Source organism: Perca flavescens, chromosome 23, assembly GCF_004354835.1.
Source record: "Perca flavescens isolate YP-PL-M2 chromosome 23, PFLA_1.0, whole genome shotgun sequence".
NCBI classification, from domain to species: domain Eukaryota; kingdom Metazoa; phylum Chordata; class Actinopteri; order Perciformes; family Percidae; genus Perca; species Perca flavescens.
The window spans coordinates 22,053,626-22,071,963 of NC_041353.1; the positions used below are offsets into that span (position 1 = coordinate 22,053,626).

The 18,338-nt window shown below is 40.0% G+C and overlaps 1 protein-coding gene and 1 long non-coding RNA gene across 2 annotated transcripts; one reads left to right on the plus strand and one right to left on the minus strand.

Annotated features, from left to right (window-relative positions):
* Positions 1-2,114, plus strand: LOC114549855 (uncharacterized). The gene is made up of 3 exons (XR_003691594.1): positions 1-80; positions 1,193-1,335; positions 1,811-2,114. It is a non-coding gene; the product is annotated as an uncharacterized LOC114549855 (long non-coding RNA).
* Positions 2,115-4,481: 2,367 nt separating this feature from the next.
* On the minus strand, positions 4,482-5,484 carry LOC114550534 (NXPE family member 3-like). The gene is made up of 2 exons (XM_028571344.1): positions 4,934-5,484; positions 4,482-4,559 (listed from the first exon to the last, which is right to left on the minus strand). The coding sequence occupies exons 1-2, from the start codon at positions 5,348-5,350 to the stop codon at positions 4,482-4,484; spliced, it is 495 nt and encodes a 164-aa protein (XP_028427145.1). The 5' UTR covers positions 5,351-5,484.
* Positions 5,485-18,338: the final 12,854 nt, after the last annotated feature.

Below are 18,338 nucleotides of genomic sequence, written 5' to 3' on the forward strand. Positions count from 1 at the left end.
GGAAAAGGGTGGAGACGGGAAGCCGTTTAGCCGGTGCTTCTGCAGCGCATGTTCAAGGAAGACACTGGACGGCGATAGCTGTAAGACCGAGCTTGCTAGTCGTTAGCTAGATGCTAGTCACAAAGCTTCGGTCAGTGTACTCTGTCATACCAGTGAGTTACCGGCAACGACCGCTACCGTTGCGACTGCTCCTTTACTGACCAACCGTGATACAAACAATACGTGTGTGCACGTTCACTGTAGCTATGTGAAGCCCAAACTGCTTTGACAAAGCTGTCTGTTTGGAATTAGCATGGCAGGTATTTAGCATAAACATCGGCCTTGTCCCATAGTTTAGACGTCTAGCGTCACTGTGTCCACGTTTGGACACTTATTGGCCAACGTTCTATCAAAATATCTGTTCAAATACAAATATAAATGATGTATTAATGTTTTCAGTTAATTTAATGGTCTAAAACTAAAGTGTAGGTTCTTACCTTTCTAACGGTATATAGCTTTAACTGTTTAATTTAGTTTTTACTTTACAAGAGCCGGCGAATTAGCCGTGCGCTACCCTTGGCCATAACCGGACACCCATGAAAAGATAAACAATGCGACATTTTTAATAAATGTAAATAAAGCAGCTAATATCAACATGGAAAAAATCATGAATGTACTAATTGACTTTTTTGATGATGACCTGGCCAAAGTAGTAAAGTTTAGTTTTCACAATGATTCATTGTAGGATTAGGATATTATTGTAATATGTAAATCCACATTGACTCTTAATTTAACATATGGTTGGAAGAAGTAAAAATTGATCCAAAACTTTTTAGTTTTTAAAAATTATGACTTATATTATTGTGTAATGTAAGAAGGTCTTTAACTGTTTTACCAGTCAAATTCACTTTTAATGAGGTCATATTGAAATATTACACTGTTGGTTGGCAAAAACTACATCTCAAAATGCATCAGATTGATGCTTTAAAATATGGAATATTTAAAATTTTCTTCCGGGGGAGCATGCCCCCGGATCCCGGATAAACATAATAGCCTTGTCCCAGAGTTTACGAAAAGCTAAACAATGCAAAGTTGTGGTTGTGATGTGTAATCACAACCACAACTATATTACAAAAGATACTATACTTTATGTATAAGTGACTTTATGAGACTTAAGTCACTTAATTGGCTCTCTTTTCTTGATGTTTTCAAGTGGTGACCTACAAGAGGTGACTTAATACACAAGCACCACAGAGAGAGGGCGTGCAGAGTCCCTAAAGGAGGGGTCGCTCCCAACGGCGAGGACACCAGAGCAAGCAGACCTGGCTCCGGAACGTGAATTAAAACAGCGACATGGTGAGTCAGTTCAACACAGCACAACCCCTCTCAGCTAGGAAAGTATACACACATCCAGGCAAGCGCAGGTCTAATTCTTATGCTAAATGCAAACACAGCTAGGCTAGCTGTGTGTTCTTTGTGGTACGAGCCCAGGTTAGCTTAGCTATGTAACGGTCCACATTGCTATAAGAATGTGGTCACATGTGGCCCAGACCACCTCTGAATGTGGTCTTAGTAGGTCTGATGGCGTCGTCAGTGCATCCTACGTGTATTACACCTTATCTTGTACTTAGAGCTTGTGATCCAATCACTCAAATTAGATTTTAATACCAGGTCAAAGAGGGACGGTAATGTTATTTATCTTTAGATTTAATCTTAACTGCCTGTAGTTACAGTTAAACTTTTGAAACTTCCCACCAAGGAGATGTATGTATTTATTAGATTAGTCACTCAAAATGCCACTCATGTCTCTCTGCTTCCTCACCTTTGAAAGAGCTTCTGCTCGTTGGCCCTGAGGTTTCCTTTGTAGTGTGCCATTGCCTGGTTGATCCTGGCGTCACAGCTCAGGTTCTTCGGCTTGTAGCAGAACCAAGGCTCGCCTGTACGGAGGTCAGTGTGGTTGCACAGCGGCTGCTGGGTTGGACGTAGGCAGACATTACAGATGGTAGTTTCAGAGATTGAGCCTGAGCGGAAGAGGCTCTTGAAGCCAATCCTGTCAGGTTCTTCACTGTTGAGCCTCTTCAGCACTGTGATAGCCTCACTAGGGTGAGCCAGCGTCACCTACATAGAGAAGATAGTTAGAGAAACAAGGTTTAAAAACACATGTAAAAGATGTGTTAAAATTAACTATTTCAGGTAATTAAATTGGAAGTAAAAGATGTAATTCTATATTATTATAACAAACAAAACAATATATCACAAAACAAAAAAAATTACTGTATTTGTTATTTAATTTTTTCTTTTCTTTTCTTACTGTGTATTTAAGTGCCTTTCTTAAATTATCTAGGTTATGTCATCATTATGTTTGCATATTGTTATTTGTCTACGTACAAAAACACAGTTTTGTCGATCGGCACTCACAGGTAGCAGGTTTTTTGACGCAGTAAAGGTTTCAGACAGCGTATTTGTTCCTTTTTTGTCCTTTTAGAATGCATGGTGCTAAAAATCTCGTATCAATTTGAAACTCGAAACACACTGCACATATAAATGTAAAGTGATTTGTGACTGTTAACGTAATGCACAGATGAAAGCGGAGTGATTTATATCTGTAAATCATTGTATACGTGCTACGAATTAAATTATTTTGGCATTACCGTCATCTACTGGAGAGCGCTGGATTGTCACTTGAGACACAAGTTGTTTGGAACACAGGGCGTGGAAAAACAGTCTCAAAAGCAGGGACGGACTGACAATCTGTGTGTTCGGAAAAGTCCAGAACGGCCGTCCGCACAAAAAAAGGCGAATAAAGCGATATTAACAGCAAACAGCAGGGGCCACTAATACGATCACTTATTGTATATGCTACATGTAAAAGAAACTGAGGAAGAAGAGTAGGCCTACGAGTCTGGCTATCGCCAATCCACAGCATGGTCATGATGAGGGACAGGCAGCAGAGTTCATTTCACATCAGCAAGATGTACTGGTAAGTGCCAGGAGCAGGACACATTATAATAGGCTGCCTTTATCCCTATCTTAGCGAATTACATAGTCAGCTATCAACATGGGTGTGCATCATGATTATGAAAATTATCGTGCCATTTATTTATATATTATTATATATTATTATAAACTTAAAGTGTTTAATAATTTCAGTTAGGTTAATTTGACGCGTTAAATTAATCGCGGGTTCACTTCGTCGTATATGAGAGGTTGTATTGAGTTCACTTTTGCTGCTTGGATGAAGACTAAGGGTATTGAATTTAACGGGAAAACATCAGGCATGCATTGGTACCACTCTAAACGTGCTATAACAAACAGGGAAGGGGGCTAAATAATTCACCAAATGTTACCAAAAGTTTAACCAAAAATCAAAAGCGTAATATGACATTGACAAAATATTAAATAGGTTATTCAATGCTAATTCTTTAACACAAAGCAACACATATTATATCAATATAGCTAATAACCTATCTTTAAAATTATTTGTTTATTGAGGTTGAAGATAGTTGCAGCACAAAAGATGACAGGGAGAGTGCAGGGAAGTGCCAGGATGTCCCAGGATGCTCTACATCACAATATTTCACACGGCCCAAGTCAGATAGTCACAGCCTGGAACATTTTTTTGCTTAAAGCCTTAACACCTGTCTCCACAGAGAGTGTTTAGATGTAAAGACGGTACCAACCGCAAATGGCTAATAAACACAACCCCAATTATCATCACTGGTTTTGAGATGTTACTTGCTGTGAATACCTTGTCTGATAGGCTACAGTATTGTGGCATAGTATCAGGACTTCCCGGCTAGTGTCTGTCGCGCACGGCTAGGGGCGAAAGGCCGGATGATGGGCCTATTTGGGAGAAAGTCCAGGGCTGAGTTAATTTACAAATTTTTAGTTTTTATAAATTAGAGGAATGGACACCGATACACATTCATAGATAGGAATCGCTCTGTATGGAAGTAAATCAGTTTCATTGGATTTTGAAATTAAAAAGCCAGTCTGATGTGACAGCCAGCTGCTGGCGGCCGGGATCGCTTGCTTGCCGGCCAACCAGTGATGCTCTTAAAGCCCGCTGTCAGCTGGAAGTCTCTCAATAGACTCATGGACAAGTTTGTTTCCTCAATCAATCAATTATCCATTATAAGATAAACGGCAAAATATATTAGTTGAATTTTAAACATTGCATTTTGCATCTGGATTTGTTATATTGAATTTAATGTTGACTTTTTGATTCTGAATTTATGAACTGAGAAAAATAAAGGTGAACATTTTTAAAATTCAGAGGCAAAAAAAATTCAGATACTTATTTCATTGCATAAATATTCAGTGCTAGAAATTCAATGGCTTTTTAATATCAAAATCCAATGAAACAGATTTATTTCCATAGCCCTGCATTTATTTGTGCATTGTTTAACGAATTCAAGTCACAAATTAGAGGCAAAGATACAACACAAATTTACAGATACAAATCACTTGGCATTTATTTGTGCATTGTGTGTCACGAGTTTCTACTTGATATGAGACTGTTTTAGCACCAAATGGGAGCTATTGGAGTAGTACAGCATGACCACACCCACTCTGAACACCTACACAGGTGATTTCAGTTAATCTGGCTGATTAGTCCTGGGCTCACTTTGAAGGTGGGCCTCAGGGGGGCTCAGATGGAAATGTATATATCTTTTCTAGCAATAAGAATGATAAAGCTGTTATTAGTCCTGTCCCAACAGGTGCAACAAAGTTAACAGGAGACTCTTCAGCCTGAAATGAAAAGGTCCCATTGTTTCTGGAATTGTAATGATAAATCTGCAACCGGTATCATTATAAATTGCATGTCCTGTGCGAGAAATAGTGTAATAGACATAGCAACAGTAACTAAGGGGGCTATGTGAACAATAAATTAGCAGACAGATAAAAAAACCTACAGTACAACCATATTTAACATGTTAGTGTATAGCATTACCTCAACCTGTGCGTCTCCTTCCCAGAGTAAAGAGAATACAGCAGAGTAGCTGCCATTCAGATGATCCACCACCGTTCCAGCCACACCTGCACCAAGCTTCTGGTTGTGCAGCCGGGCGAGTAACAAGTCTCCCCCAGACTTCTTGGGACGGCCCTGGAAATCAGACATATTGATCCTAACCTCCAGCTGATCCCCTACGTGCCACTGTCTCCCCCCCCTCCCTGGGAGAATGGTGAAGGTGCTGTGAGCTGGGTCACTGGTCTGCTCCAGGATAAGAGGAGTTGGCAATAGTGGAGTTTCAGGCCAAGCAATGGAGTCCAGTAGGAGGCGTTCCTCCACAGCGTCCTCAGGGGACAGTGGCTGGAAGGTGCAGAAGCCCCGATGCACGTCAGGGTCAGTGGAAACTCTCGGGGCCATGATGGTGGAGTTCACCTCATGCTGAAATTGGCTGGGGGTCTACGGAGAGATGGTGACAAATGCACTAAAAGCTAATTAACTAAACAAAGCAAAAAATATATACACATTGAACACACATTTGAAAACAATACAGAGAAAATGGACTAAAATAGGATCAACCCTTCAAGTGATTCTACTAAAACCAAGTTCTCACCTTCAGGATCTCCATGTTACGTAGCACAAGGATAACAACGACCACAGCCAGACAGAGGAAGATGGCTCTGTGCTCCTTTCTTATACAAGCTCTGGCCTTCATGATAGTCTTCATTGATGGCTGCAGCTTCCTCCAGTACTGGATACAAAAATGAATACAAAAACAATGTGGTAAGTGACACCTTGTTATACTAATGGATATTGCTTATATTGCTACAAAAAATTTAATTCAAATGATTATAATGACTAAGCTAAATTTAGTCACCCAGGAAATTTGTATTGTATCCTAACTGTTGAACATTATGATTCATACCCAGGTTATCATTTTCCCTGTGCAGCATAATGTACATCTTGAAAACATATGGACTGTGCAATCTGATGCCTGAAAGCCTGGCACGACCACACAGCTAGACTACTGTAATGGCTTTATGAGAACTCCCAGACATTACTTATGTTAATAAATCCAGCCCTTTTAGGTAATGTTTGCCTATTTGGCATACCCAAATGGAAACGTTTTTACAATAGAACTGTAAGGCCAAAATGCATGTATGAGGCTTTCCATGTTTACTGTGCAACAAAGAACAACAACTACTGTTGAGGAAGAAGATTTAGCTACACCTGCTATTTTTGTGCTACGTTTTTTACACTAAAGGCCCAGACACACCATACATACATATATATGTATGGTGTGTCAAGGCCTTTAGTTTAAAAACAGATTCTTCCACCTTTTGATTTGCCGGAAAGAGCTGTGTCACTGTCCGCTCTGAACAGCTGGAAACCAGCCAGCTGTATGGTATCAGTTCACCGAGCCACATCTCTCTCAAGCATAAAACAGCAGATGTAGAGAAATCTTCTTCCTCAACAGTAGCTGTTGTTGTTTGTCCAGTTTGTTGCACAGTAAACATGGAAAGCTTCATACACGCATTTGGACCTTACAGTTTTATTGTAAAAACGTTTCCATTTGGGTATGCCAAATAGGCAAACATTACCAAATAAATAAAAAATTTGTATGTATGTATATGTGTGTATATATATATATATATATATATATATATATATATATATATATATATATATATATATATATATATATGTGTGTGTGTGTGTATATGTGTGTATGTGTGTGTGTATATATAAACTTGGCACAAAAAGTAAGGAAATTTGTGTTTGGTAGATTATTTCTCTGTGGTAACAATGCTTTTTGGCAATAAATCTTATACCGTTGGAAAGCCTGTTAATTCCCTTTCAAATGATGCCCCATTTGTAAGGGACATGCATTTGTGGGATGAGCAGCAGCGCTGAGTATGTGGGTTGCGCCCATGAAGAATTTCTTCTCTTCCAATGCCAAACAGCTTATTCTGCCATTGACTCTTTTGGTGGATTGGATGATTGAAGTTTGAAGAAACAAGACATATTGACAATTTAACAACGTATTCATTTCATAAACCGGAGACTCAGTGGCGTGTGGAAGAACCATAAACAGCTAAACAGGCTTTCCAATGTTATAAGATATATCGCCAAAAAGCATTGTTACCACAGATAAATAATATACCAAACACAAATTTCCTTACTTTTTGTGCTAAGTTTATATACAACTTATCCACAATTTTTCCATCCAGCCATGAACTACTAGATTTTGACCTTGTTACTCTACATTTATTCCAGAATTATAGTTACTAGTTACATTACAGATTCAGATTAATACAAAATGTAATCAAATAAATTATGATTTATTACTGTAGATAAAATATGTAAAGTACAAAAGTAGCCCCACGTTTACTTACATGAAGAATGCATGCAAATTTGATGCATGGTTTTATGAACTGATGATATGTTTTTTACTATGTAAATCTGAATCAACAAAGTATCCGTAACAATAGTCATAGTAAATGTACTGGAGTACAATGTACACTATTTCCTTATAAAATGAAGTTGTATCAAGTAGCATAAAAGGGAAGGAGTAAAAGTAAAATACAAGTACCTCAAAACTATACACATGTACATTAGAAAGGTTAGTGGCAACATTTAGTTTTCACAATGTCTATAAAATGAAACTTTAAATATACTTTGAGCTTTATTTATCATGTGTCTTACCTCAGCAGAGATGCATCTTCGTGTGATGCTGCACTCAATTCGTTTGTTCTCTTTGTTTGATTTCCAGGTAATTCATTTTAGGGCGGTGACGACTGACAGCATGAATCTGAAATAGACGAGTATTTCATCTGGTTAATGCCTCGTCTTCTTAAACACTAATGCGCCAAAACCCAATATGGTGAGTTTCTTTTACAGGCACAGCTGCTAATAAAATATAAAATCAATTTGTCAAAAGACAAAAAACAATTGTTTATACATGTAATGTAATAAGAATATGTACCATCTGTTTGATTGAGAAATGTTTATTAAAGGGCTGGGTTGTTGACATTTATGGTTGCTTGCCAAAAATATTACAGATGGAACTTATAACGAGGGAGGTGGTTCCAGAGGCTGGTGGCTTCTCCATGAGCCTCCAGGAAACTCCCTGGACAGACTGTGTGCAGCAGATCTCATCTACATCAGCCATATGCACTTGGACCACCTCAGGTAAACTCTGCACTCTTATACTGTTGTCACCGTTAATATCTTGTCATCCACATCACAGCACCGCAGCAACATCATGTATTATCAACACTTCCCTGCAAAGCACACACATGACTTAACTGTCTGTCTGTCGAGTCTGCAGCCTCATATCTTACTGACATCTGCCAAAACTTCACTGACAATATAATGTTAACACAAGCAGCATCTATCGAATTCTAAAAATAAATAAAGCAGCGAGCTTCCAGCCATTTTAGCAGAGAATAAAGGTTTAGACATGCACCTTGTTATGTGAATCTGACGGCACTTCAATGTTGGTCTCATGTCAGAATAAATGCTCGAGTCACTGAAACCTAAAAGTCACGACAGAAATCGTTTACTCTGCCATTAAATAAGGCTTCAATGCTAAAATAACTTCAATTGAATACATCTTTATTGTCTCCCTTTAATCTTAGAGCAGGTGTTCACAACTCTCTGTAACTTGGTTTCACCTAAGATTCCCAAACGAGCAGATCAGGACAAAAGATGATTCAATAAAACATCTATATATTGTTTTATTGAACTCTTTGGTGCAGCCTGTGACAGAACATAAATCATTTTACAGTTCAACTTTCCATATTTTCAGCAGTGCCACTCCCTGTCACACAGCAGGTGGAATATCACTCAATTACTCTACAAACCTTGGACCTACTATTAAGTGTCCTGACTAACAAAGCTGTAACCAAAGCAACAAAAAGCCCCAACACATACATGCACTGCCTTTATTGCTGATAAACCCACTCCAATGCTTGTTGTGTGTTAACCTTAGTATCATAAAATAGTTTTTTACGTAAATCTCTCTCACACAGCCAGTTTGTGACAACAGAAAGATGAAGGAAGCGATGTAACATATTCAATGTCTGAAAAGGGTTTTAGCTTTAGGATCAAACTGCTGACACATGCACAAACGGAACCTGTACGCATTCAGTAATGTATCCAGGGATGTCAAAGCGAGGGGGCTGCCTGGCACCCAGAGCAGTTGGGGGGTTGTGCCATGCTCAAGGGCATCTCGGTAGTTGTTAGTGGATTTTGTTTGTTCAGAGTTTTAACTTAATGAACTTAAAAAGGGTGTGGATGGTAAAAGAATGTATACTGGCCCGGATCTGACCCTTCCTGTGTCTTTTGTAGTCACCCTACAGCATGCACGTGCGGGGGGGGGGGGGCACCTGCCCCTTTTGCCCTCAAGGCCAAAGTGCCCTTTTTTTTGTCCAGATTTTTTCTTTGACGATGGCCATCAAGTGGTCCGTTTAAGAAGAATATTTAACAATAATAATTAGCTAGATAAAACGACCTAAACCTTCATATCACATGATGACCAGGGTTATTGCATGACGTCACTAGGACACAAGTGAGTCCGTCGACGGCCAGCAAGAGCGAGAGGAAGTTAGAAGTTGAAGTGCCGTTAAGTGGGCTTTTGAAGTGAATGAGAATTCATGCATGCACATTTGGTTTGTTATAGTAGCCTCTAGCCGCTGCCGCTAGTTAACGAGTCTCCTCCAGGATGAAAACAGCCAGCAGGCAAACAAAATTTGTGTTAACTTTGAAGTAGTGACATTTCACGGTAACTGCACGTACTGCAGCGGCCACAATTACTCGTTTTATTAGGGCACACACTAGAGTCATCGTGTGATAGCCTTATATATTTATTATTTATCTTATAGCGTTACCGTTTCATTCAGGTTAACAGAAGTGTGTGTGTGTGTGTGTGTGTGCGCGTGTGCGTGCGCGGATACATTAACGATACAAATGTTAAGAACAGTGCAGAGAACCTCAATGCGCTCATCAATAAGCTCGCACCAGACATCAAACCATGAAGTGTTCTGGACCTCGCCCTCGCTCTGAGAGGAACCCACTAACAAGTTGACAACACCTCAAGCACTGTGTGTGTGTGTTTTATCTAATATCTGGAAAAGACTGTTTAGTTAGTGACTACATTGTAAGAATATAAATAATTATCATTAAACATCCTTGTTAGCACAAGGCAGTGTTCAAACAGACGGTTTATGGTTTGTGTCCACTGGAGTTTTTTGACGGCAGGGATCGCCTCGCTTCCCAGCTTTGTACACTAGTGGGCTTTATCAGTTTCTCCTCACTGACCACTGACAAGCAAAGAAAACAGGATCTACCCTCCAACAGCCCAGATGGCGGCACCTGGACGAATGCTTCACGTGGGGCCGTCTGCTCCCGGATTTCAAAACAAACCATAAGGGATGCTCGTTTGATGCTTATTTAACAAAAATTGTTCACCAAAATGTGTTTCTAAAAAAAAAAAAAACATTTTATGGGAGAAATAATCTGCAGCTACGGTCAGTTTAAGCGAGTTTTTGAGAGGTGGCGAGTCAAGCAGGACGCTTCTCATTTGCATAAAGTAGCCTGTATTCAAACCATGCTTCATGGTGGACACGTATCATGAGTTTTGCCATAATTTCCACTGGGTATAATAACGTTCTATAACGTGTGTTAAGAGGTGGGAACATGTCAACATTGCCACAATGAAGAAATCGGAGCAGTCACGTGATCCGACAGGTTGTAAACATCTGAACCAGTCATGCAGAGACAGTGTTTTCAAACTAACAGACAGCATTGAGTTAGCATTAGCTAGCAAGCTACAGCTGATAAAATCTGGAAGCAACAGTTTCAAATAGCATAATCGACATTTGCCAGCTAGAAATGAGAAGCTTTTGTCTACCTGTCTGAAATCAATTATTTGACAAATGCATTTTGAGTGGTAAATCTGCCACTGTTATCACTGTAAACCCCATAAGTGCCATTTAAGAACGGAAAGCTCGGCAGATGTAACAACAGTAACGTGATCTGAGCTTAGTGAAAAATCAATTAACTTGGTGAGTACATTGTTATTATTAACAAGAGGAATGGTGGCCAAACTATAGAAACCATCCAAATTGTAATAAGAGGCTGTATTCCAAATACTGAAAAACCAGCGGGCTGGGTTTTCCTCCACATGACTATCACAGACCATTCCACAACAAGAGAAATACAGATGTTTTTCCACGGCCAACAAAGAACAGAGAAGACTAGTTTGGATTGCAACACACACAGAGGCAGTGTGACTTTATTCTTTGCTCAGGACACCATTACTCCAATATATCTTTACATTGCAAATATTTGCTGCTATATTGATGTTCTGAACGTTGAGTACGAACTGCACATACGATGACCTATACACTACCGGTCAAAAGTTTTAGAACACCCCAATTTTTTTGTTTTTTTTATTGAAATTTTAGCAGTTCAAGTCCAATGACTAGCTTGAAATGGTACAAAGGTAAGTGGTGAACTGCCGGAAGTTAAAAAAAAAAGTAAGGTTACCCAAAACTGAAAAATAATGTACATTTCAGAATTTTACAGAAAGGCCTTTTTCAGGGAACAAGAAATGGGTTAACAACATAAAGCTCTTCTGCAGCAATGGAGGTTGATCAAGCTTTGAAAGTTGGTGCTACCAATTCCAAGTTGTCTGGATTACTTACAACTCCCTCTGTTTGTATAAAAGTATTGTTGGAACACACTGTGGTACCACACCCTTGTGAGCATTATTCGAACAGTATTGTACTGCAAAAAGTAGTATGTTGCTATAAAAATGGCGGGAAAAAGGCAATTCACAATGGAAGAGAGACAGACCATCATAACACTTAAGAATGTTGGTCTTTCCTACAAAGAAATTGCAAAGAAAGTCAAGGTGTCAGTGAGTACAGTATTCTTCACCATCAAAAGGCACTTAGAAACTGGGGGAAACTCTGACAGGAAGAGGTCTGGCAGACCCAAAGCAGACAGAATCAGACAAGTTTCTGAGAGTCAACAGCTTGCGTGATAGGCGGCTCACAGGACAACAGCTTCAAGCACAGCTTAATAGTGGTCGTAATAAGCAAGTCTCAGTTTCAACTGTAAAGAGAAGACATCGAGCTGCAGGTTTGATAGGTCGAGTTGCAGCAAGAAAGCCATTGCTAAGACGTCAGAATAAGAAAAAGAGGCTTGCCTGGGCCAAGAAACACTGCCAATGGACTACTGAAGACTGGAAGAAGGTGTTATGGACCGATGAATCAAAATTTGAAATCTTTTGTTTTTTTCGAGTAGGCGAAAGGATGGTTCCTCAGTGTGTGACATCAACTGTCAAACATGGAGGAGGAAGCGTGATGGTCTGGGGCTGTTTTGCTGGATCCAGGGTCGGTGATTTGTACAGAGTGAAAGGCACCCTGAACTAAAACGGCTACCGCAGCATTTTGCAGCGCCGTGCAGTACCCTCTGGTATGCGCCTAGTTGGTAAGGGGTTCATCCCACAGCAAGATAATGACCCAAAACATAAGTCCAAGCTATGCCAGAACTACCTTAGGAAAAAAGAACAAGATGGTAAGCTTAAAAACATGGAGTGGCCGGCACAGTCACCAGACTTAAACCCCATTGAGCTGGTTTGGGATGAACTGGACAGAAAAGTGAAAGCAAAGCAACCTACAAGTGCCACACATTTATGGGAACTTCTGCAACAGAGTTGGGAAGAACTTTCTGAAGAATATTTGATTTCCATTGTAGAAAGAATGCCACGAGTGTTTTCAGCTGTTATATCTGCCAACTGGCTACTTTGATGAGTCCAAAATTTAGAATACATTTTGGTTTATAAATTGATTCCATGATTTATTTTTTAACTTAAATTGTTCATTTGTTCTATTCTTTCATTTCAGAGTACAATACGACATTGAACTGCATGAATTTCAATAAAAACCTGGGAAAATTGGGGTGTTGTAAAACTTTTGACCAGTAGTGTAAGTTCTGAGTTTGCATGTAAATGTTTTCCTTAACTACACTAGTGACGCCATCACCAATCCTCCAGCTGGTGTAAAATCTACAAGGACAGTTGGGATTTTGATTTGTATGTGGATGAACTTGATGTCTCTCAACAAAATAAACAATCCTGATATTCTCCTGGATCTTTGTTGTTTCATCCTGGATAGTGGCTCTGACGCTCATAAGTCCTCGGCCACCCTCCGTCCGCTTGGCGTATAGTCTCAGGGTGCTGGACTTGGGTGAAACCATCCATGTATTGTGAGGAGCTTTCTTGTCTTGATATCAGTGGCTTCTATCTCTTCCTTTGGCCAGGTTAATATATCAGCTGGGCATCTAATGACCGGCATGGCAGTGCATATGTGTGGATGGCTCTGACCTTTTTCTTACCATTCAGCTGGCTCAGGGTAAGGACCTGCCTTACCCTGTGTGGGTACTTTGCTGTGGCTGACTGCTTTGCAGCCTCCTTATGGTTTCCATCCATCTTACCTCTCTTTGATACAATCCGACCACATTTATCTAATCCAAACGACTTTCCGATGTAATTTGATAACTTTGAGTTGGTAACTGGCAGTAAACTTTTGTTTTTACAGTCTGACTGTAAAGTAATTGAGATTCATACAGTAGCATATTAAAAAAAAAATTATAATGTGCACATTTTATTTAGTCCTCTTCAACAGAGACCAAATTAAAATTTTACAGATTTAAGTTTCTCTTTTTGTATCCACCTAGCAGTAGGTAGCTAATGTTACTCATGTTAGCAAACGCAACAGTTAGCTTGTTGTAGCAGCCCTGAAGAACCGTAACGTTAAGCTTAAAAAGCTTTCATGACGAGAATGGATATTGATTTTGGGCGCAGTAGCAGCACAGCACTTTAAATTAATATGGTGGCCCTGAGAGCCACAGTATTAACAGCTTAAGAAAACCCACGCAAATAAACCACACCACGCAACAATAAGAAAACACACGCAAATAGCTCACAACGCAACGGAAGTGTTTCTGGCGGACACTTTTAAGTGATGCACACATCTGGCTTGCTTGCAGCAGTTTGACATCTTAACGCTTCATTTCATTGACATTGTATGATTCTAAAATATTAACTATTGCAAATATCTGCTGTTAAACTAGCGATATTCTTGCTTACTCTAGTTAGCCTTTTGCTAACTAATGTTTTGACGTTTTCAAATTGGTCAAGATAATTGATCAATTTGCTTGTGCATTGTCCGCCAATTCAATGCCGATATACACACAATTGCCATGTGCTATGTTATCTGGCTAGAGTGATGGACTAGAGTCCCATTGCACTCATAACAACAGTACGTAACGTTGGGTTAAAACCGTTGTGTAGTAACGTCACAAAGTTTGAACTTATCTTACTAATATGTACGGAGCACCCCTGGTCCCACTTTGTCAAAAAAAAAATAATTATCTGTATCTTGAGGCCTCAAGATAATTCTTCTTCATATTTTATGGCCTATATTTATACTTTTTACATGTACAGTACAGGCCAAAAGTTTGGACACATCTTCTCATTCAATGCGTTTCCTTTTTATTTTCATGACCATTTACATTGTAGATTCTCACTGAAGGCATCAAAACTATGAATGAACACATGTGGAATTATGTACTTAACAAAAAAGTGTGAAATAACTGAAAACATGTCTTATATTTGAGATTCTTCAAAGTAGCCAACCTTTGCTGATGGACGGGTTTGGGCCGGGCTCGGACGGTCACATCAGCGCGGTAGCCTAAGGCATTGGACATTTAAAATTTTAAACAGCTTATTATGTAATGGCATGTTTCACTTGATGCAAATGTTTGTTTTTGTGAATAAAATAAATTAAAAATATTAACCTAACATCCGTCTTCCTGTGTGCAGAAACACGTGCATATCAGGTAGACTGCATTGAGCGCTCAGAGCGCAACAATGGAAGATGTTAAAAAGAAGTTGGCCTCAGGAGATTTTAAAACCACCGAAAATGAAGGAAAGTCTACTGTGTGGAAGTATTGCCATACATAGTATGTTAATTTTATTTCAATTATATGATTGGGCCTCTTGTATGCGCTTGTTGCCCCGTGTGCGCGCTCACTGTGCTGATGGGCTCATCTGTTGACATTTCTGAGTGCCTTCCTTACAGTTGCTTAATAAAAGCTTTCCACACAAACACACGTAGCCTACATGTGTCATTAGTATGAGAAAAAATTAGATTTTAACGGTGTCGGGCCGGGTCGGGCTCGGACATAAATCTCTTGATGCCTGTCGGGCTTGGGCCGGGTTCGTTCACGGTTCTGTTGGACGCGGGCCGGGCTCGGACAGAAAAATTCGGCCCAATCCCACCCCTAGTTCCAACACACCGGGAGCGCATTTTGATAATGAATGGCTGAGACACAAGGAGGAAAGAGGAGCGGATAGAGAGCGAAAAAGAAACATTGGGGACGCTACAGGAGTGCAGGACGGAGCACAGGTAGACGGGCAGGACAGCGGAGCCGGAGCCGGAGGACAGCTGTGGATGTTTGGCGGATCGGCGCGTTGGTGTTGTGCGAGTGCGATTTGGGCAAAAATAGAAAATCTGATTTCAACCAGTCTATAGAGAAAGGGACTACAGTCTTTACCCTTTTCTGTTTGAGGGAGGGGGGAAGAGGGCCAGCAGCACACAACGTCCACTCTGCTTTTCCCGTTCGGGGCACTCGCACAACGCCAACGCGCCGATCCGAGGATAACTCGGTGTAGGCGGCACCGTTTGTTTATATATATATATATATATATATATATATATATATATATATATATATATATATATATATATAAATAAAATGTCCTGACATTTAAAATACCTGTTTCAGAGCTGTAAGTTCAGTCACTCAAGGGCTGCTAGGTCAGTCAGGACACTTTTTTACATCTAGAAGATCTGCTGAGTTGTTGCTTTAAATGATTAGCTACAACACATTAGAATCTATAGACATTAAAATAAATAAAATTAGAAATGTTCTTTAGGTGAAGAAACCAGGTTTAATCAGCGGGTGTTGTTAAACATCAGAAGACGGATGACATTGTTGCGTGTGTTTTCTTATTTGCGTGCATTTTCTTATTTGCATGCGTTTTCTTATTGGTGCGTGTTGGGGTTTATTTGCGTGCTTTTTCTTAAAGTGATGGTTTGGAGTAATTTCACCCTAGGGTCCTTTGCACCATGACCTCGAGCCAAACACCCCCCCAGAAGCTTTTTTCAGCTGGGTCTAACATTGGGAGAGTTAGCGTAGAGTAGCGTTATCAGCTGAATAGCTTAGCGCAGGGGCTAATGGACCCACATTTGTATCTGGTAAATGACCCCACTAATAATGCCCGAAATGATACCAAACGTCTACAGTAGTACAAATAGGTTATGTACTCATAAAACGATGGATTGGTAAGTTTGTAAGTACACCAGAAGTTTATGTAAATAACACTTGCCTGCTGGCTTCTGCTCTCTGCTGTTGTTGTTGCTGCTGTAAGACGAGTGCTTAGGGACGTCTACAAATTACAACACCGAAAAAAGAGATGCAACAAAAATATTTTTTAATTTGACTTTTTTTTTAAACTAAGTGCTGTAGTATAACTAGCAGGAGACAAGTAATAACTGAGGTAAATTTGGAGACATTACCTTATTTAATCATTAAATTAATAAATATTTTTGTTGTATCTCTTTTCGGTGTAGTAATTTGTAGACAGCCCTAAGCACTCGTCTAACTGCAGGTAGCAGCAACAGCAACAGAGAGCAGAAGAGAGCAGGCAAGTGTTCATAAACGTCTGGTGTACTTACAAACTTTCCAATCCATCGTTTTATGAGTACATAACCTATTTGCCTCTCAGGGCCCACGTACACAAAGCACATTTACAGGAATCCCTAAAATTCTTGCATTCTTATTATTGGTTGTTTCATATATCAACATCTAAAGTTTAAACAAACATGTTCAATGCATGGAAGGCAGAAAACCTTTATTTTATTGTTTTCAAGGTAACATTGCTGAGGATTTTGATTAATTTAGTTTGCAACAAGGTCTGCTTATCATACCTGCAAACTAGTCGCTTTTTGGCGAAAATCGCTGTTTTGAATGGGAAAATGTTATCCACGTGAATCGTGTAGATCCGAAGAGTTTTTATTTGGGGGGGTCCGAGACCCGGTGGTAATACGGCACCGGTGCATTAACGCTGCCGTTGTCTGAAAAACAACACAGATGTTGCGTTCACTTGAACACACACTTCGACTCGCCAGCCTCATGCTGCATTCTAAGTTGTTGTAGAATACCCTTTTCTCATCCAGTGGTTGTTTTTGTCGTTTAACAGGAATTTACTGGTGAATGATGTGTCACCTTTTTCAGCCCTTCTGAGTTTGCAGGTATGGCTTATAGTACACAGTCTGTAAAGGCTTTGCAGTAGTATTGCTAACAGTTTACAAATTGTAAGTAGTACACTTTACATTAAGTTCAACTTCAAACAACCATTATATATACATATTTTTAAGAAAAAATTCATGTGGGGGTTGTGCGGCAGGTGGTGGGCAAGGACCATCTCCCAGGCATCGATCCGGTGAACGTTCAGTCCTTTGAATATGGTTCTGAGCACCTTGTTACACTGCAGAGAGTGCCAGTCCCTGATAATTAGCAACGTTGAAAGTGACAAAACTATGGCGTTCCCGGTCTGAATTGTGGAACGATGTGACAGTTATCGAGGCATAGTATCGCTTTTTCTTTTAAAGCCAACCCCCCTTCTTCCCCCCGATAACCCTCGCCCTCTAAGCCTTCTTTTGCCATACAGCAGTTACAGATACTGTCAGCGGGGTGGATGGTTAAGTCTATATTAGAGGAGTTGTTTCGGATACTTCCCTATATTTAATACTGTAGGTATTAAAATATTAGAGGCTCAAATATTATAAATATTGTATTATAACTATTAATAGGTTCGGATGAATTAATTGAGATACTTCCCTATGGTTCTTAGATTATTTTTAAAGAGACACACACACCCCCGCACTGGCGGGTTCTCGCTACAGTGGAAACCCGATGACGAGACAAGAGGCTTTTGATTGACAACCTAGATGTCCTCCGTATGTGAAATACACAGCACACAGAAGATCTTTATAACCAAACAATTACAATTGATTACTCACACTCGGACAGCTGTGTCTGCCGTGGTCACAGAGGTTTCCTCTCAGCTGGAGAATCAAAGGTCTGCTTGTCAGGTCGGTCCCCGGGGTTGGTGCAAACCGCACGGTTAAAGAGGAGGCCACCACTTCCCCTTTCGGGGGGTCGCCGCTCACGTGGGCAAGTGGCAAAAAAGAAGAAAAAAGGAAAAAAAGGAAAGAAAGTCTTCTAAAAGAGCAAAAAAAAGACTCACAAGGTTGTTTGGGTCACCTTG

What these genes read in the sequence shown, in the direction of transcription:
- LOC114550534 (XM_028571344.1), bottom strand. Translation starts at nt 5,350, where the DNA reads ATGGCCCCGAGAGTTTCCACTGACCCTGACGTGCATCGGGGCTTCTGC. An exon ending in AAGGAGACGCACAGGTTGAG is followed by an intron (nt 4,560 to 4,933) that starts GTAATGCTATAC and finishes TCACCTGTGTAG; the next exon opens with GTGTTCAGAGTGGGTGTGGT.